Source organism: Oncorhynchus masou, chromosome 20, assembly GCF_036934945.1.
Source record: "Oncorhynchus masou masou isolate Uvic2021 chromosome 20, UVic_Omas_1.1, whole genome shotgun sequence".
Taxonomy (NCBI): Eukaryota; Metazoa; Chordata; class Actinopteri; order Salmoniformes; family Salmonidae; genus Oncorhynchus; species Oncorhynchus masou.
In genome coordinates this window covers 17382259-17403715 of record NC_088231.1, presented here as the reverse complement: position 1 = coordinate 17403715, position 21457 = coordinate 17382259, and the positions used below count along the sequence as shown (strand labels likewise).

Sequence of the window (21457 nt, the reverse complement as noted above, 5' to 3'; positions counted from 1 at the left end):
CTAGGGATGGATTTGCCTCTGGACCTTTGAGCCAACACACCCTGCCATTAATGATACCCAGTGATACAGTTCAGAAAGTATTCAGACCCCTTGACTTGGACCTTTGAGCCAACACACCCTGCCATTAATGATACCCAGTGATACAGTTCAGAAAGTATTCAGACCCCTTGACTTGGACCTTTGAGCCAACACACCCTGCCATTAATGATACCCAGTGATACAGTTCAGAAAGTATTCAGACCCCTTGACTTGGACCTTTGAGCCAACACACCCTGCCATTAATGATACCCAGTGATACAGTTCAGAAAGTATTCAGACCCCTTGACTTGGACCTTTGAGCCAACACACCCTGCCATTAATGATACCCAGTGATACAGTTCAGAAAGTATTCAGATCCCTTGACTTGGACCTTTGAGCCAACACACCCTGCCATTAATGATACCCAGTGATACAGTTCAGAAAGTATTCAGACCCCTTGACTTGGACCTTTGAGCCAACACACCCTGCCATTAATGATACCCAGTGATACAGTATTCAGAAACCTTTGTATTAATGATACAGACCCCTTGACTTGGACCTTTGAGCCAACACACCCTGCCATTAATGATACCCAGTGATACAGTTCAGAAAGTATTCAGACCCCTTGACTTGGACCTTTGAGCCAACACACCCTGCCATTAATGATACCCAGTGATACAGTTCAGAAAGTATTCAGACCCCTTGACTTGGACCTTTGAGCCAACACACCCTGCCATTAATGATACCCAGTGATACAGTTCAGAAAGTATTCAGACCCCTTGACGTTTTCCACATTTTGTTACATTACAGCCTTATTCTAAAATGTATTGGATTGTTTTTTGTCCTCATCAATCTACAGACAATACCCCATAACGACAAAGCAAATACAGGTTTTTATAAATTTTTGCAAATGTATTAAATAAATGGAAATATCACATTTAAATAAGTATTCAGACCCTTTACTCAGTACTTTGTTGAAGCACCGTTGGCAGCGATTACAGCCTCTTATTCTTGGGTATGATGCTACAAGCTTGGCACACCTTTATTTGGGGAGATTCACCCATTCTTCTCAGCAGATCCTCAAGCTCTGTCAGGTTGGATGTGCGGCATTGCTGCACAGCTATTTTCAGGTCGCTCCAGAGATGTTAGATCGGGTTCAAGGACATTCAGGGACTTGTCCTGAAGCCACTCCTGTGTTGTCTCGGCTGTGTGCTTACGGTCATTGTCCTGTTGGAAGGTGAACCTTGGATACAGTCAGGTCCTGAGTGCTCTGGAGCAGGCTTTCATCATGGATCTCTGTACTTTGCTCTGTTCATCTTTCCCTCGATCCTGACTAGTCTCCCAGTCCCTGCCGCTGAAAAACAGATGTGACGCTTGGCATTCTTCTTTCTCATGGCCTGACAGTCCTTTAGGTGCCTTTTAGCAAACTCCATAAGCGGGCTGTCATGTGCCTTTTACTAAGGAGTGGCTTCCGTCTGGCCACTCTACCATAAATGCCTGATTGGTGGAGTGCTGCAGAGATGGTTGCCCTTCCTCCACAGAGGAACTCTATAGCTCTGTCAGAGTGACCATTGGGTTTTGGGTCACCTCCCTGATCAGGGCACTTCTCCCCTGATTGCTCAGTTTGGACAGACAGCCAGCTCTGGAAAGAGTCTTGATGGTTCCAAACTTCTTCTATTTAAGAATGAAGGAGGCCACCATGTTCTTGGGGACCTTTAATGCTGCAGAAATGTGCCCCAGATCTGTGCCTCGACACAATCCTGTCTCGGAGCTCTACGGACAAATCCTTCAACGTTTTGGCTTGTTTTTTGCTCTGACATACGGTCAACTGTGGGACCTTTATATAGACAGGTGTGCCTTTCCAAATCATGTCCAATCAACTGAATTTACCACAGGTGGACTCCCAAGTTGTAGAAACATCTGAAAGATGATAAATGGAAACAGGATGCACCTGAGCTCAATTTTGAGTCTCATAGCAAAGGGTCTGAATACTTATGTACTTAAAAAAAAAAAATGTAGAACCTGTTTTTGCTTTATCATGGGGTATTGTGTGTAGATTGAGTAGGGATTTAATAAAAAAAAAATGTTTTTAGAATAAGGCTGTAATGTAACAATGTGGAAAAAGGGAAGGGGTCTGAATACTTTCTGAATGTACTGTATGGTCAGTCAACAACCCCTGCATGTTCAACCCCACGGTTCATTTCCAATATTGTTTCACGAGTTCCTTTGATGTTATCCCTACTACTCAATTCGAAAATATTACCCTCTTTATATCCCGGCATTATATTGATCATCTTGGATACATGAGACATCACATCTCACCTTTTTCCATGGATTTCACAGTTTAAGAGCAGCATCAATAATCAAGGTAGATTTTCCCTTTTGTCAGCATAGCCGTAAGACTGTATGAACATAACCTCAGTCTCGGCATGCTGCTGGAGTTTTAATTGGTCGGTTTTGGAGCCTTTTGAAGTTTCCCCTCGAGATTTGAATGATTTATAGTCAATAATTCCACTTGGTAGTTCTATTTAAGACCACTAAGTGGCAGTGTTGTCAAATGCAGAATTTCTGGATAGGAATCATATGATGGGCCGACAAATGATCACAAGCTACAAGATTATTGGGCTGGTTTCCTGGAAAGAGATTTAGCCCTAGACTAAAAACAATGCTCAATGAAGAATTGGTTTTTAGACTGAACTAAGACTAGGCTTAATCTCTCTCCCAGAAACCAGCCCTGTAAGTAAGGTACACCTTCTATCACATAAATCTGGTCGGGAGATCAAATGAGCCAATGCCTTTTTATTTTTCTTAAAAAAACAAAACATGTTGAAACTGTTAAAATGTGACCACTTGGGAAGCAAAGTGCTTATACCAAGATGACAGTGATTCAAAATACGACAATGAATAAAAAATGCATCAAGTAATACTAAAAATAGAGCATAAAATCAATGAAATGTTACAGAAATGCATGGAATAAACAACATGGGCAAAAAGACCACAGTTACCAGATAGAGAAGAGAAAAGTCCATCGCAATCAAGCTTGGGGTCAATTCAGGAAGTACACTGAAATTCCAACTCCAACTTCTCTTCAATGCTTTCCAATGAGGAAAATGTCAAATTGCAATTGGAATTTGGTTAACTTTCTGAATTGACCCCAACCCTGATGGCAATAAAATGAACACTGCCAAGTGCTGGGGTAAATATATATCTGCTTCATTTGTCAGTTTAGAACAATAAAATATAGGCCTCTGAGCAACCACTTGCCTTTGTCCTAACGTTGCCTGCAAAAATACCAAGAAAAGTGACATATCCTGACAGTTTCTTTAAAAAGTACACATACTGAGCTTTATCTTACATCTGAGCAAGACTCGAGTCAAGGTCACTATTTGTTACAAATAGTATCAAAAGAAGCCTTAATTTTCATTTTTCTGCAAGACGCTTTAACAAGAAAACAAATGGCTTTCCTGTGTTCAAAGCTTATTTTCATATATACCAGTATATATATATATAAAAAAAAAACATTCACTGAAAATATACACCGAGAAATTTAAACCAAGTTCAAAATACAAAAAAAGCATTCGATTAATTCCAACTCAAAAGTAAAAGCTATAATCATAAAATGTTGATATTTTTTGCACCAACTGGTCGTTAATAAAAACAAAATGGAGGACAGGAGCCGTGAGAGGATGTTTCCTTGACAACATGTGATTGACATCCCTCCATCTTCCTTGTGATAGTGCAGTCAGTCTAAAGAGGTGTTGGGTCAGGCCACAACCCAAACATGTGGTCTGAAATCCAGTGAGAGAGGGGAAAGGGGAGTGTTGATGGGTCGAACATAGTGGGCTGTACAAAGGAAAGGAACGGAGGTGGCAAATAACTTAGGAATAACTTAGAAACAGGTGTTGGGGCATGTTTGGGGAGGTGTTAATTGTGTTTGACAAAGTGAAATCGCTGAACTGTTTTCAGTGCAGTGCCTTGGATTGAGATAGAGCTGCTTGTAAGAAGAAAAAAAGGTGTGAGGGGGCTGGGGAGTGAGGGGGCTGGGGAGTGAGGGGGCTGAGGAGTGAGGGGGCTGGGGAGTGAGGGGGCTGGGGAGTGAGGGGGCTGGGGAGTTTGCATGCGGTTGGATGATGGTCTTTAGTAGTGATTGTCTTGTTCAGTTCAGAGTTTCTACAGCAGATAGGAGAGTCCACTGCAGGAGAGGAGTATAAAGTCAAGTTCCTCTGAGAACAGGAGTTGAGGCTTGGGGGTCAGGGATAAGATGGAATCTAGCAGGCCTCCATCTCTAACAGAGGGGCCATAGCTGCTGCCTTCGCTTTGCACGACGTGGAGAAAGCGTTCCGTTTTCCTCCTGAAGGACAGAGAGAGAAACATTGTCAGTTCAATGGACAACAACAAATGGCCTAAACGTGTCCATAGTGATTGCTGTTATAGGTCATTTGCGAGTGCTGGCTGTCTTTCATACTGGTCAGAAACAGAGAGATGCAATGCACTTATAACCCGTTCAGTCGGAGGGAAAATCCCTCACTAACTAAAAAGGAGCTGAAACACATGAAGCCACAACAACACATTGCTGTCAACATCGTCTGAAACCAGACAGTCTCACACATCCCACATACATTGAATGAGTGCTGCATCCTCATAATGCTACACACACACACACACACACACACACACACACACACACACACACACACACACACACACACACACACACACACACACACACACACACACACACACACACACACACACACACACACACTACAGAGGACCTGGACGAGTGAAGGAGCACTACAGTACTGCCATCTTCAGAGAGCAGTAATGGCGTTGCCGACTGAACATTAGGTCGTAGGTTAGTGACAGGATGTGGGTTGGCATTAGCTTTGATCTCACTCTGACATCAGGTCACTGTGACCCAAGCTGGCTCCATCTGCTCTGCCCCCCTCTCTGACTGACACCCTGATGTCATCTACCTACTGCTACCGCTCTCTCTCTGAACGCAACCAGCTATCTAGTTAGGATACAGCTTCTTGTTGACATTTCTGCTGCCACCGCTGTGTGTGGGCTGTGGAGAGGTAGAGAGAGTCTTCTCAAGCTGAGAAGGCACTTTACAGGGCCTTCTAAAAAGCCCCGCCGGCCACCATCCACCCATCCATGCAAGGGAAATTGTTTGTCAAACCACAAAAGTGGTTTTGCTCAAAATACTGGTCTACGGCAAACATAGCTAAAAGAGTTAGCCTCAGTTATTGACGGACGGGCAGTGTTGGTTATTTTCCAGCATCAAATAGAATCCGTGATCAAAGAGAGAGGGGAAAGAGATTCAGAGGTAGATGTCTGACCGGGTAGGGAGTGAAAGATGTGAGGAGAGAAAAGAGAGGGAAGGTGTATTAGTGGAAGGACCGCTCCCTTGTGGTGAGGTCAGAGAAGAAGTGTGTTTTTGTGGGTTGAGAAGTCAGCTGAGCCCTGCAACTCCACCCTGGCACCACACACACACACACACACACACACACACACACACACACACACACACACACACACACACACACACACACACACACACACACACACACACACACACACACACACACACACACTCCCCTCCCTCCAGATTGCTTTACCACATGTGGATGAAAGGGAGTGGGACGGAGGCCGCCTTTCCCAGGGATGGCTGACCCTGAGCCTCCCGGGCGGAGGAGAGGAGGTACTGAGGGCCGCAGAGAGAGAAAGAGCCTCTGTCGCTGTTTATTTACCTCCACTGCCCCCTTTTTATCCCAGGATCTGAGAGCCCAGCCCTCAGCCCCAGCACCCCCTTCCCGTCCTGCGGAGCTTTTTCCTTCCCTCCCGGCCACAAGATGAAAAGCCCTGGCTTAGTCCTTCCTGTCTTGGGAGAAAAAAGCCTGGGGGGCTGGGGGTGGAGGGGGCGATGGAGGGGTGTGATGGTGGGTCAGGAGGGGGCATCAGGCCAGGGCTTCACAGCAGACCCACCCGACACCAACACACAAACGCCGGGATTCAGAAGCAACTTGACCCCTTCCCTGCCCCCTCTCCCTCTGCCCACCTCCCCTCCCCTCAGTTAGCACTCAGGAATGCCGGCTGGACTTCTTTGCAGGAAATGAAACGCTCCTCTGTTCCAGTGGAGGCCGGGTCCTGGCTCTGGCTCTCTCTCTCCTTGGCCCAGGGAGGGGATGGGAGGTGGGGGGAGCGACTGAGACCAACGGGGCCCAGGCTCTGGGTCTTTGAAGCGTGGGAGGTTAAGATAACTGGCACGGCCCCTCGTCTCTCAATCGCCGCCTCCACCTTACCGGGGCAAATCAAAGAGCCCGCAGCTGGGCCCGTCCCGCCTGCCTTCCTCTACTCCTCCCCTTCTCCTTTCCTCCCCCCCTCCTTCCCTTCGCTGCAGCGGCGCTCTGGGATTTCTTTTGGTTCCATGAAAAAGGAAAACACAGCCGACAAATTAGTGAAAATAAGCCAAATGGAGCGAGGTGTCTCCAACACAGGCAGGAGTGTAGACTTTACCATGGCAGAGGGAGAGAGGGAGGAGGAGGAGGAGAGGAAAAAGAGAAAGAAAGAGTTCTGGGAGAGAGAGGAGAGGAGGAAATGCCAAATCAGCTGACTGTTTGTTGCCATGTCTGTCTCGACCACGAAGTCAGCAACCTAGACAGACAATGTTCTTATTTTATGAAATATGAGTTCAGAGATCAACTCCAAATCACAGAAACCCAGGAACTTGTACATCTCGACTGGCATTTACTCCAAGATGGCATTCAAATCTGGAAATAAACCTGAAATTCTTGTAATTTTCTCTGCCAAGTTTCCTAAATGGTCAGAATCAGGTTTTAACACAGCATTGGCTGGATGGAAAGAAAAGGAAAATGGCGGCTATTCAAATCCAACCAGTGATTGAGACAAAGCATTAAGTTCAGGAAACATAGTCAAAACGACCAGGAAAAAAACGGAGATGGCCAACCTTTGCACTGACTGTGCTCCGTTTTGGTGAGATAATCACCTTGCTGTGAAGAGTTGAAACTATGGTTTTGTTTGGCGACACCCTCTCGGCTCAGGCAGTCTCACTTTCTCTATTAAATTGTGACAATGCCACAACCGGCAGCCATCAGCTTGAGACGGAAGAGGTCAAACCGAAGAGGTCAAACTCATGTTTTAAACAACTGGCTTCATCCTGTCAGCACTTTCTCTGGCTGGGAGACAGAACATTAACAGGAAAACCTAGAATAGTTGTGTCTGTCATTTCTAACCTCCAACCAAAAGTCAGGGTGGTTTGGTGGGAGAAACGTTGTTGTTCTTGTCTGGGCTGGGAACCACGGACAATGGTATTGTTGATAACGGTGGGATGTACCGGGGGGTTCATTTGAAACAGAACGAGGGAGAGGGGGATGAGAAGAAAAGAGAAAGGGAAGTGTGTGAAGGAGGTTTCTGTCTATACGAGGCTCGATGAAGAGAGAGGGGAGGGTTTTTGATTGTGGGGAGAGGAACGGTAGGGGGTATGGCTCCCGCCCACCGAGCCACCAAAAGCCCAAACCTCAGGCATGTGCTGGTGAGACAGGGGTAGAGTTGGGGGTCTGGGGGTAGGAGCCCTGTCTCCTTACCCCTCTACCCACATCTGATGCGCAGTCGCTGGGGGCCCGAGCTGCTGAAGTCTGGCCAAGCGCGGCGTGGTGTAGTGTGGTGTGCCCCCGCAGTACTGCACAGCTACAAAGCTGGAGCTGAGGGCTGGAGGCCAGAGCGGCACTATCAAAGGGCTCGTACAATGACTGCTCCCTCTGCCGCGGCGCACTTCAAAGGAGCTCCACCGCCACTCAGACTCACCATCGGATGGGAGGGAGGGAGAGGAGGGGAGAGAGGGGAGAACGGGGAGGAAAGACGGGACAGAGAGAGAAAGAGAGTAGGAGGAAAGAGAGGGAGAGAAACCCCCCTACAATAGGAGCCACATTTTGTTCAGCAGAAGTAGAAACTCAGCCACATCTCAAAACAGAGTTTTGTGTTTATTAAATAGAGAAAGAAAACATCTTCCTGCGACCCCTCTCCTCTTCCCATCTCTCCCCTTCCCATCTCTCCCCTTCCCATCTCTCCCCTTCCCCCTCTCTCCCCTTCCCCTCTCTCCCCTTCCCATCTCTCCCCTTCCCATCTCTCCCCTTCCCATCTCTCCCCTTCCCATCTCTCCCCTTCCCCTCTCTCCCCTTCCCCTCTCTCCCCTTCCCCTCTCCCCCCCTTCCCATCTCTCCCCCCCTTCCCATCTCTCCCCTACCCATCTCTCCCCTCCCCTCTCCCCCCTTCCCTCCCCCCTTCCCCTCCCCCCCTTCCCCTCTCTCCCTTCCCCTTCCCCTTCCCCCCTTCCCATCTCTCCCCCCTCCCCTCTCTCCCCTTCCCATCTCTCCCCTTCCCATCTCTCCCCTTCCCATCCCTCCCCTTCCCATCCCTCCCCTTCCCATCCCTCCCCTTCCCATCTCTCCCCTTCCCATCTCTCCCCTTCCCATCTCTCCCCCTTCCCATCTCTCCCCTTCCCCTCTCTCCCCTTCCCATCTCTCCCCTTCCCATCTCTCCCCTTCCCATCTCTCCCCTTCCCATCCCTCCCCTTCCCATCTCTCCCCTTCCCATCCCTCCCCTTCCCATCTCTCCTCTTCCCATCTCTCCCCTTCCCATCTCTCCCCTTCCCATCTCTCCCCTTCCCATCTCTTCCCTCTGTTACCTGCGGGCCTTTTATGATCCAGAGATAACGACTCAGAAGGGGGGACGTTTTACAAGGCAGCACACCCCCACCACCCCCTCAATCTGCAGTCTCAATGAGCCACCGGGGAGAGACAGAGAAGGGGGGAGGGAAGGAGAAGGAGAGGAAGTAGAGAAGACATGACAAAACCCAGCAGGGAGGGAGAGGCTCTACCCTCATACGGTCGCTCCCTGCAGCTGGCCAGACCTCGGCACAATAGGCCAGTGACTCAACCAAAACAAACCCACAGACCCAGTCTAAACAGAAAGCCCCACTTTAGGTGATTATCTGTGTCCCAAATGGCACCCTATTCCCTTTATAGTGCACTACTTTAGGTCAGGACCCATAGGGCTCTGGTCAAAAGTAGTGCACTATAAAGGGAATAGGGTGCCATTGGGGATGCACAGTTCAGTCGCACACATATAAACTAGAGGTCCCCAAGTGCCCCTAAGAAGTATCAAAGAGAGCCCTTTTCTCTGAAGGAGGAGAGGCAAGAGATTAAGTCCAGGGTTTGACTAAAACACACCTGCATAGTTTAGACATTCCACCACAGCTGCTACACCCCTGGAAGGCCACAAGTGTTGAGGTTGTCTTCTTCTCCTTCACAGGGCTCTGCTTTGTGTGTGTGTGTGTGTGTGTGTGTGCGTGCGTGCGTGCGTGCGTGCGTGTGTGTGCGTACGTGTGTGCGTGTGTGTGTGTGTGTGTGATTGAGAGTGAGTGAGCGAGCGCGAGAGGGGACATTTCCGTTTCTACTTCCTAACCCACAGTAACATTAGCCGGTGGCTGTCGCCCTGATTTATGCCGAGGCCACTCTTTTTTTTCCTTCTTTGTGAAGTCTAGTTTTAAAGAGGAGGCAGGAGATCCCTCTCCTCTACTCTGCTGAGCTGAGACGCTCAGAGCAAGACCCTGAGTGTTTCACAGCCCCCCGAAACACTTCCAATTATCCCAGGTCACTAATAACGCTATGGTGGTGGAGTGTGTGTGTCCTCCACTGTGGCCTTAAGGCAACCAGCACCAAATCAAACTGAAGGTAAGACTCTGAACCTTGCCTGACTGCAGCCGGAGAGTGTGGCTGGTTGTTTGAGAGAGAGGGGGAGAAAGGGAGGAGAGAGAGGGGGAGAAAGGGAGGAGAGAGAGGGGGAGAAAGGGAGGAGAGAGAGGGGGAGAAAGGGAGGAGAGAAGGGGAGAAAGGGAGGAGAGAGGGGGAGAAAGGGAGGAGAGAGAGGGGAGAAAGGGAGGAGAGAGAGGGGGGAGAAAGGGGGGAGGAGAGAAGGGGAGAAAGGGAGGAGAGGGAGGGGGAGAAAGGGGAGGAGAGAGGGGGAGAAAGGGAGGAGAGAGGGGGAGAAAGGGAGGAGAGAGAGGGGAGAAAGGGAGGAGAGAGAGGGGGAGAAAGGGAGGAGAGAGGGGGAGAAAGGGAGGAGAGAGGGGAGAAAGGGAGGAGAGAGGGGGAGAAAGGGAGGAGAGAGGGGGAGAAAGGGAGGAGAGAAGGGGAGAAAGGGAGGAGAGAGGGGGAGAAAGGGAGGAGAGAGGGGGAGAAAGGGAGGAGAGGGGGGAGAAAGGGAGGAGAGAGGGGGAGAAAGGGAGGAGAGAGAGGGGGAGAAAGGGAGGAGAGGGGAGAAAGGGAGGAGAGAGGGGGAGAAAGGGAGAGAGGGGGAGAAAGGGAGGAGAGAGAGGGATGAGTTGCAGAGAGAGAGTGGAACGACACCTGGGAGAATGAGAACTCTCGAGCACAAGAGGAATTTTCTTTTTTGCCCTCTCCCTCCCTCCCCCTTGCTCCCCCCACCCCCACTCCTTGCTCATCAAAGCCTGACAGCTGACTTCTGCCTCCACACATCACAGAGAGGTCTCTCCACTACAGTCAACGCTTCGTACCGCACTAGTTCACCAGCTACCGACACAAACACACCATCTTTGGCCTCCAAACCATTTTTAGTTAGGGCATTCGAAAAAAAGACATTCAAACAGCCAAGCTGAATCCCCCCAAAAAACTAAATCCAAAACGTAGAGCTACAGATTTACTGACTCGCACGAAAAAACTGGGGAAATTCAAGTGTGCTCTCACAGAGCTATCCGGTTACCGGGTGGAAACAAAAGAGCACCTTCATAAGAGTTAGACTGAGATGACTCCGTCAGTTACCACGCTGGGGAGTTTTTATGAAAGTTTGTGACTCATGGCCCACGCTGTTCATCAGATTGAAAAGGCCACCTTTGTTAGTAGTCGTCTCCCTCCCTTTGTGACAAATGCGCAGTGGCTGAAAATTAGATAGCCTTAAGGACATGTGTGTTTCCCGATCAGATATACACCTCCCTGTGAATCAGACTGACTGAGTCAGACAATGAGACTAACGGGGGGGGGGGGGACAGAGTGAAAAGTTATGAGTGTCAGAACGAAAGTGTCAGAGAGAGAGGAACAGAGAGAGAGAGAGAGAGAGAGAACGTGTCAGAGGAAGAGGAAGTGCGAGAGAAATGTAGTGTCTGAGAGAGAGCGAGAGGGAGGGAGGAAATACACATTTTACAATGTCAAAGTAATAGCTGGATTCCCAGAGAGCTATTTAACTGCGGGGTAAGAGAACCAGCTGTTTGCTGGGTCTGGTGTCTGACCCACTGGGGATAACAAACAATCCACTCCAAGAAATTAAACACTGTTGAACTGCTGCACTCATTGGTGTGGCCTTTTCATCCATCCTACTCTCCTTTAAAAGGGTGTTCTGATTCATCATGCCCTGCAAATTAATGTGCAAACGATATCAACAAAAATAAACAACAACATCCGGTGTGTCCATTACAAAACCATTTCAAAACCATTGCAATCGAGGCGAGGGCGGATATAAAAAGAAATAGACAAGTAAGTTCATTTAAAGACGTTCGCTGCCTGAAGTCTGCATTGCCAAACGCTAACCTCAATCCAGGCTCTTTGGGATCTACATAAATTGAGGAGTCGTGGCAGTCCTCTCTGGTATTATGCATATGAGTTTAAGGTTGTCACAATGAATCAGCCGTGGTGTCCATCCTGCCTCGGATAGACCCAGCTAATTATTGGATCACGGATAAAGTCTCTCCGCCTTTGAAAAGAGGCAGAGGCGAAGTGCGGCCGGCGAATAAGAGAAAAGCGGTCCAATTTAGGTACGACGGGGGGAGCCACCGGTCAAGAATCAATCAAGTGGAAAACCTTTGTCTGGTTCAGAGAGAGAGAGAGAGAGAGAGAGAGAGAGAGACATAAAAGAGAGAGAAGAGAGAGAGAGAGAGAGAGAGAGAGAGAGAAGGGAGAGAGAGAGAGAGCGAGAGAGAGAGAAAAGACATAAAAGAGAGAGAGAGAGAGAGAGAGAAAGAGAGAGAGAGAGAAAGAGAGAGAGAAAAATACATAAAAGAGAGAGAGAGAGAGAGAGAGAGAAATAAGAGAGAGAAGAGAGAGAGAGATAGAGAGAGAGAAAAGAGAGAGAGAGAGAGAGAGAGAAAGACATAAGAGAGAGAAGAGAGAGAGAGAGATAGAGAGAGAGAAAAGAGAGAGAGAGAGAGAAAAGAGAGAGAGAGAGAGAAAGAGAGAGAGAGAGAAAGACATAAAAGAGAGAGAGAGAGAGAGAGAGAGAGAGAGAGAAAAGAGAGAGAAGAGAGAGAGAAAAGACAAAAGAGAGAGAGAAGAGAGAAAGGGGATGCCATAAAAATGCAGACAGCAGGATGTTATAAGATTAACCTCAGAGAGAGAGAGAGAGAGATACTTAATGGTAGAAATGAGGGCATTCATTTATTTCACACCGTTTAAAGCCTGGTGACACTTTGGTTCAAAAGCTCTACATGTTTGTGTCTGTTACTGGTCACAACTTACCCAATGATAAACTGACACTTTTCACAAAGAACAACCCCACAACATTTGACTGATTACTTAGTGCTTTATGTGTTATAGTGCTCGTACACAGCAGGACCATCCACACTTCACACCAAACCGCCAACAAATCTCTATCAAACGATGTGATTTGACAGTATTCTAGTGGAGCGTGGTGTTTCATAGCTTTCCTGAGCCCAGATGTAGTCTGGAAGGTCTAGTCTCCATTCAGTGTCGGGTAGAACAGAAAACATGCAGACCATCTGGGTCTAGGCTGCATGCCTCCCAAATGGCACCCTATTCCATATAGTGCACTCGGCCCATAGGGGTATGGTAGTGCACTATGTAGGGAATAGGGTTCCATTTGGGATGGAACCTCCCACTCCTCCAGGAATATCTGCTGCTATGAAGAGGCCAGACTAGAAAAAGGTCTGTTCTGTAACATCTTTCAATAATGCAGAGCACTTTGTCCATATTCGTTACATCTAATAAGGACATTTAGTTTGGATTTAAGACAGGACTCAACAACAACAGTTTCTCAGCTATGCACTGCAGCGTTCACACAGAGGATTCAGATGGTCATCTCACCAGCCAGACAAAAGACTGTCAATGGAGTGGCCAGGTCAATACACACACACACACACACACACACACACACACACACACACACACACACACACACACACACACACACACACACACACACACACACACACACACACACACACACACACACACACACACACACACACACACACACACACACACACACACACACACACACACTCCTTGAGACTTAACACCATTGACACCACAGGAGGTTGGTGGCACCTTAATTGGGGAGGGCAGGCTCATGGTAATGGCTGGAGCAGAATAAGCAGCATGGTATCAGACACATGGTTTGATGCCATTCCATTGGCTCCGTTCCAGACCTTATTATGAGCCGTCCTCCCCTCAGCAGCCTCCACTGAGTGACACAATGACCATGGTGAGTTGAGGGTGGACCCTGTAGGATTAGTCTGTAAACAGTGTACAAGGCTTGACACATACTACCAGACCAGGCGGGCATGACTGGAGGGGGGGTCTTACCATTTATGCTCAGATGTACGCCGTTTTCATTCTCTGGCCTGTACCTGTAGAAAATGGCATCTTTTAACATGTTTGTCTTTACATAAGGCATGTCCAGGTGAGGAAAAGAAAGCCAATTGGGCTAATGGAGCGTCTCACCAAAACTACAGCAGAAATTCAATCGATCTAATGTTTTTATAAAGCCTTTTTTACATCAGCAGATGTCACCATGTGCTGTACAGAAACCCAGCCTAAAACCCCAAACAGCAAGCAATGCAGATGCAGAAGCAACTTGATAATAGATATGGAAATGGTAATATAGCACGCGGTCTACATTATAGCTGGGCCGACAGTGATTAGATTTCTAAATATATATCTTTCCCCCAATAGGTTCCTACACAACGGTGCAGTGTTTACATGGAGCTTTAAGCTAAGAGCACAGTGGCAGAGACATACAGCAGGTCAACCAATAGAGTGCAAAGCCCAGAGAGCAGTTAAGAAGCCAACCAGCATTTACAGACTAATCCCAAAGTAGGTGGAGTGGAGAGGGGGGTGAGAGAGAGAGGGGGGTGGATGGATGGAGAAAGGAGAGAGGGAGGGAGTACAAAGGAGAGGTGCAGGTTGAGTGACACTGGTACCTGCATGGTGGTTCTGAAAGCCCACTCTAGTGAGGGCGGAGGGGTCGAATGGAGTTCTATGGGGGTCTGGAGAGGGAGGAGGAGGAAGAGGGGTGGTTATGGGGGGATGGGGCTGAAAACTTTCATGCATATTCCAGGTGAAACTACCCACATGGACAAAGTGGGACCTCTTGATTGGTTATTTCTAGGGAAATGCAGCTATAGCTTCCCAATACTGTGCGACAAGCATGGCACAACACCTGGCTATGATTATCTCAGCATTCCAGGGGTCTGTTTCACAGTGACAAGGCCTTTTACTGCTTGTGGTGCATGTAGTGTTAAAATGACTTGGGCTAGTGTGAGAGACGAACACAAAACAGACTGCATGGAGAGTTTGTACGGGACAAACTGAACACTCATCACCTCATAGACAACAATCGAGAGGAAAAGGGGAGAGTGGAAAAGAGAGGGAGGAAAAGACAGGGAGAGAAAGAGAGGGAGGAAAAGAGGGAGGAAAAGAGAGGGAGGAAAAGAGAGGGAGAGAAAGAGAGGGAGGAAAAGAGGGAGGAAAAGAGAGGGAGGAAAGAGAGGGAGAGAAAGAGAGGGAGGAAAAGAGAGGGAGGAAAAGAGAGGGAGAGAGGGAGGAAAAGAGAGGGAGAGAAAGAGAGGGAGGAAAAGAGAGGGAGAGAGAGGGAAGAAAAGAGAGGGAGGAAAAGAGAGGGAGAGAGAGGGAGAGAAAGAGAGGGAGAGAGAGGGAGAGAAAGAGAGGGAGAGAAAGAGAGGAAAAGAGAGGGAGAGAGAGGGAGAGAAAGAGAGGGAGAGACAGAGGAAGGAAAAGAGAGGGAGAGAAAGAGAGGGAGAGAAAGAGAAGTAGGAAAAGAGAGAGGGAGAGAAAGGGAGGGCAAGAGAGAGAGAGAGAGAGAGAGGGAGAGAGACAGGGAGAGCCAGAGGGAGGAAAAGAGAGAGAAAGGCAGGGAAAGAAAGGGTTGGTGTGAGAGGGAGGAAAAGAGAGGGAGAAAGAGAGGGAAGAAAAGAGAGGGAGAGAAAGAGAGAGAGAGAGAGATAGAGAGCGGAGAGAGAGGGAGAGAAAGAGAGAGAGAGAGAGAGAGAGAGAGAGAGAGGGAGAGATAGATAGGAAGAGAAAGAGAGGGAGAAAGAGGGAGAGAGAGAAAGAGCGAAATTGTGAAAAGGAGAGGAAGAGACAGAGGAAAAGGTTGGTTACCTGCAGCCGGTTCCTGTATCTTCTCCCTCTTCCGCTTCTTCTTCTTTCCCTAGAAAATATCGAGGTGAACGCTTAAAGTGTGGCTCCAGCACTCACCCTCACTCCACCACGCTTAGTCCTGCTGCCGTTTGCCCTGTTCACTCATCCCCCGCCGGGCAGCCAACCAGCACTCCTCGCTCTCTGGGCCTGCAGCCAATCACCACGCTGGGATTGGTCAGAGGGGCTGACCATCTCTACTCCCTGCCTATGAGAGCTGGTTGTCTCCATCCTCTCCACACCTGACTTCAGTATAGTGTGCTCTCTAACAAACAGACATGTTTGGTAGGATCCATTCTAGAATGTTAGGGTTTGAACCCCACCCTTGCCTTCCAATCAGAGCAAGTAGCAAACTTGGCTGTCCTCTCCTCACCTGTATCAGTGTGTGCTCTCTAACAACCTATAATGAACAAAACGTCCATCACCATTCTTATATAAAGACTGAAAGTGTAGCAGCAGCAGCGTATGTAGTCTTTTTCAGTCTCCTAACACCAAACATCAATCTGTAATTAAAACATAAACATGTGGCTATATATTACTTGGGAGAGCTGGTCCTCGACTGATTACCATGGAGAGCATCAGTCAATCCCCCCTCCAGCGAGCGCTGATCACTGAGCTCCACTGTGAGTAAGTGTGTGTGGATTTATAGCTTATACCCAAATCCCCTAGGGAGGGGGACTATAGGTGGAGATAGCAGCATAACAGTCATTCTAGTCAAATATGAGCAGCACTTTGGTTTCCTGCTGCAAAGTCTACTAATCCACTTATTTATGATGAGCTAATCTGGGTTCCTCTCACACCGCTGTGGCAGACAGAGAGAGGAGAGAGGGGGAGCAGGTGATGTGTACAGTAGTCTATGACAGTGTGTGTGTGTGTGTGTGTGTGTGTGTGTGTGTGTGTGTGTGTGTGTGTGTGTGTGTGTGTGTGTGTGTGTGTGTGTGTGTGTGTGTGTGTGTGTGTGTGTGTGTGTGTGTGTGTGTGTGTGTGTGTGTGTGTGGTACAGTACTATGAAGGGCTTAGTTTATGTCGGAGGGGTGCTTGGTGTTAAGTGTCTATGAGACTCATAAACTGTGTTCGAATACCCATAAAAACATACAGTATACTACATACTTAATGAGTATATACTACGTACTATATACTACTAGTTCATTTTAGAATACTGTAAACGAGCGGTATGCTTTCAGTTGAGCGTACTAGCGCTTTGCCTGTCTATCGGAAGTTGATGCTGTTGCTATGCAACCTCTTGCTAGCTTGTTAGCATAACAAATGATTACAATGTGTGTTCATAAATTTAATCGGGAGTGCCAGAGAGCGCTCTGTGCGTTCATAAACTCAGAGCTTTGTCAGATTGTCCGTTCCTTAATTCAGAGCGTTTCGCACTCGGAGTGTTAAGATCACACACTGGACGCTCTGGCCGAGGAGTAGGATTGATCTGAGCGTTCTGACCTCACAACGGCAGTCAAGCAACCAAGCTAACTGGCTAACCTGCTAGCTACTTCCAGACAAACATGAGAGAATAGCTCACTCTGACCATTTTACTCACCCTGGCAGAGATGGTTAGGCTGTTTTCATGTTATCCAGAGCGTTGGTGACCTACTGTGCTGCTGACAACAATTTAATTATGCTTTTTTGCCGACGATGTTTACTGACACTGGCCATATTCAACGGGTGTCAAGCGTTCGAAAATCAGTTATTCTACACTCAGACAAGAGTGCTCTGAAATCAGAAAAGATAGCAGGTCCATTGAGAACGCACACTGACTATACCACTTAGCTAAGCTAAGAATGCTGTGAATAATAAGTCACTAAAAGTTGGGTAGTTAATTAGATAGCATATAGTTAATATACCGGCAAGTTCAACAATGTATTAGTAGCCAACTAACGTTAGGTAGCTAGCTAACATACCTGTCCATACTGCTGTAATGATATGCTATGTGGTTCTTAAGGACAGCGTAGCTAACATACCTGTCCATACTGCTGTAATGATATGCTATGTGGTTCATAAGGACAGCGTAGCTAACATACCTGTCCATACTGCTGTAGTGATATGCTATGTGGTTCGTAAGGACAGCGTAGCTAACATACCTGTCCATACTGCTGTAATGATATGCTATGTGGTTCGTAAGGACAGCGTAGCTAACATACCTGTCCATACTGCTGTAATGATATGCTATGTGGTTCGTAAGGACAGCGTAGCTAACATACCTGTCCATACTGCTGTAATGATATGCTATGTGGTTCGTAAGGACAGCGTAGCTAACATACCTGTCCATACTGCTGTAATGATATGCTATGTGGTTCTTAAGGACAGCGTAGCTAACATACCTGTCCATACTGCTGTAATGATATGCTATGTGGTTCGTAAGGACAGCGTAGCTAACATACCTGTCCATACTGCTGTAATGATATGCTATGTGGTTCGTAAGGACAGCGTAGCTAACATACCTGTCCATACTGCTGTAATGATATGCTATGTGGTTCGTAAGGACAGCGTATGCTAGCTAACATACCTGTCCATACTGCTGTAATGATATGCTATGTGGTTCGTAAGGACAGCGTAGCTAACATACCTGTCCATACTGCTGTAATGATATGCTATGTGGTTCGTAAGGACAGCGTAGCTAACATACCTGTCCATACTGCTGTAATGATATGCTATGTGGTTCGTAAGGACAGCGTAGCTAACATACCTGTCCATACTGCTGTAATGATATGCTATGTGGTTCTTAAGGACAGCGTAGCTAACATACCTGTCCATACTGCTGTAATGATATGCTATGTGGTTCGTAAGGACAGCGTAGCTAACATACCTGTCCATACTGCTGTAATGATATGCTATGTGGTTCGTAAGGACAGCGTAGCTAACAAATTGTCAGCCAACATAATGTGTAAGGTGACTTATTTTACTTTATGACATTGCTCAACATTTTCTTAACATTTGTCATAATTAGTTAAAGCAACCAATATGTATCCGCTCTCGTCTGACTTCGGCATTTTTACCGACATTTTCTTCAAACCTGAAAATGTTGTGAAGCCTATTTCCTGAATCATTTCATTATGGGTCCTAAGAGCACAGAAATAGTGTCCACTGCTTTCATATTCTGCCGGATTTAGTATGACATCCGGGAACTGTTGGCATACTAACCTCCATACTATGACCAATAAGCATACTACATACTCAATTTACGTCACAATAGTACGGTTAGTATAAGTATTCGAACGCAGGTATACGGTAGTAGAGGCCATTAGACACCAGGAGGTCATCCACTACTTCCTGGCTTATTGCTTTAGCCTATCAGATCAGTCCTTTCAGATCTGTCAACACCAATGGGGTAAGGGCTAGAGACTAAAGTCTGTACTGCATTGTATTGTCCTGCCCTATGCTGTCCTGTCCTCTACTCCCTGTCCTGCAGTGTTTCCCCCAGCGTGGTGTGGTGGCGGCGGGGCGGCGGAGGCAGAAGGTGAGAGGTGCTGAGCGGGGCTGTCCAGAGAGAAGGCAGATGAACACTACAAAGAGCCCCTGTGGTGGTGGAGTGAAAGTGAGTGCTGGAGCCACACTTTTTAACAACGGCAGGCGCTAGCATACAGTCACGTACACACACACACGGAACAGTCTCACACACACATATATGGAACAGACACACACACCTAGATGAACATGACATATTACTAACATGACAGGTGTCCTGACACACACACGCACACATCTTGGTGCTGTGCCATCTGAAATCACACAGTAATCTACTCGTCACTAAGTGTCTACGCTCTTGGTAGGGGCATCAACTCTGTTTACATATCCAAGGCTTCCATGTTGATACGGAACATCAAAGACTGGCAGCACCATCCACAGGCCACTATTCTCAGTGTCGCATAATATACTGAGTCTGATACTAGAGTCCTTTATGGTGGTAATAATAGCATGGAAGTAGAGTGCTATGAATTACACATTAGGCTGTAGCATAGCAGCTAAAAATGGACACCATTATCATGGAAAAGGCTAATGTTTATTAGAATGTTGTAGCTAGCATTGTCTTTAAAAATCTAACACAGAATACTAGCTACTGTTCTGAAATTCGTAAACAACATATAGCCTACATCAAAACTGAACAGGCCTGGGTTCAAAGAGCATTTTAAATCTTTTAAATACTTTAGCGGTGCTTGATCAACCTTGCCTGGATAAATATGACCAATGGAATAGCCCCAAAAGTGCAAACCCTGCTCATCTGGCACTCCAGGCAGACTCAAACACTCAAAAGTAATTGACAGATTTCAAATACTATTTGAACCCCGGTCAGAAAAATACAATCCCAGTTGACAAAAATCACACACACAAACACACCTCTCCGCTGCCAATCTGTTTCTATATGATACTTACATAATTATCTCTGGCGGACCAGCCTGGGTAGAGCTGCATGTGGAGCTGCCGTTCCTTGCGGGCTAACTCGTAATACTTAGCTTGCTCTTCTCTGGATAAAGCATGCCACTGATTCAGTACGAGAGAGAAAAAAGACAAAACAGCACACAGTCAATTACTGGTCTGCACTTTCAAGTTCCCTCCAAAGATCCCTCCAAGACACGGGTGCTAGTGTTTTGCTACAGAAAAAAATCCTTTACAAAAATGTACAAACGCTTGGTAAAAAAAAAATAGGGAATCATTTTTGTTTTTAAAGGGGGCGAACATGATGAAGAGATTAGCATATGGGCGAGAGAGAGAGAAAAAGAGAGAGAAAAATACTTTGATTTCATATCAAAACACTGGTTCCAATTTAGCGGCGCTTTTGCTTCAAACTATGTCAGCGGGCAATTACCAAACACAGGCCGCAAACAGAGCTTTGCTGTGGCTGGCTGGCCCAAACACCAGGGCTTTCTGTTAAGGCTTTAAACACCTTCTATCGGTCTCTTTCTCATTCACTTTCTTTCTTCTACTCCCAGTCTCAAAAGGAACATAATTTTGTCATTTCCAAACCACACTATTATTATCTACGGTAAGTTTAAAGAAAAAGCCCATTTGGTGGAATGTCTGCTAGTCAGTCAGGTAGACAGTGGATCTGTCTGATGAGGGGAAGTAACAGGTTCGGACAAGGAGACGGTCATCGGGATTAGTCCCTTGAAGGACCTTAATGTGGAAGAGTTGAAGGAACATCTCAAACATAGAACGAGAATCCAGAGAAAGGTCTTGGAACCTCCAACCAGTCCACCCATTATGACATCATTTGTTTTTGTATTTATTAGGGATCCTCATAAGCTGTTGCCAAGGCAACAGGGGGTGGTTAACCGTTCTCCACCCCAGTCAGGGTGCTCTATCCTGGGTTCTCGCATACGTACCCTCCGTCCCAGGATCTGGTTGATGGCGGCGCTCTCCTTGAGCGTGCACTCTGCCACCACGTTGGCCCTCATCTCCTTCATGTACAGCATGAAGGCATTCAGCGGCTTCTTGATGTGGGGTCTCTTGGGCTCCTGCTCCTTCCTCTGATCCTGGTGCTGAGGCTTCCTGGCAAAACAATTGGCGAGAAAAGAACAAGGGAGCGAGGTAAAGAAGAAGAAGGGTACGGCGGTGCTGCTAAAACAAAGAGAGGGGGGCGGAGGAGGGAGGGTCGCGACGGTGAAACTGGGCACCTCCGGAGTGTGAGAACAAACGGCAAGGGGTGTGTTTCGCCTCAGCCAATTGGGGCGAGGGTGTGTGCGTGCGTGCGTGCGTGCGAGGCGTTGCCGCCACGCCAGGAATCTTTAATCATGTACAGTCATACAGTCTTGGAGCTTTCAAGCGGAGAGAGAGATTACTTCACCAGTAATGGCAACTAAACCTTCCCCCCCAGCACACACACTGCCAATCACTTAGTGGCCCCAGCGTCACAGGGCCTTGATGTGTGTCTGTGTGTGGTGTGTGTGTCTCTGTCTCTGTGTGTCTCTCCGTTTCTGTGTGTGTGTGTCTCTGTCTCTGTGTGTCTCTCC

The 21457-nt window shown here is 47.4% G+C and overlaps 1 protein-coding gene across 13 annotated transcripts in view; it reads right to left on the bottom strand.

The window, feature by feature from the left end:
- Positions 1-2802: 2802 nt before the first annotated feature.
- Positions 2803-21457, bottom strand: part of lef1 (lymphoid enhancer-binding factor 1) — a 57210-nt gene continuing 38555 nt past the window's right edge. For 2 of the 13 annotated variants that reach the window (XM_064926586.1, XM_064926592.1), the window contains exons 7-12: positions 20831-21005; positions 19881-19988; positions 15471-15519; positions 14270-14335; positions 13653-13696; positions 4280-4369 (exon numbers count right to left, since the gene is read on the bottom strand). In XM_064926586.1, coding sequence (XP_064782658.1) covers positions 13662-13696; positions 14270-14335; positions 15471-15519; positions 19881-19988; positions 20831-21005 — 433 coding nt within the window. In that variant the 3' untranslated portion in view covers positions 4280-4369; positions 13653-13661. Of the gene's footprint in view, positions 4370-13652; positions 13697-14269; positions 14336-15470; positions 15520-19880; positions 19989-20830; positions 21006-21457 lie in introns of all 13 variants that reach the window. The other 11 variants (XM_064926588.1, XM_064926593.1, XM_064926587.1 and 8 more) reach the window with 10 other exon arrangements.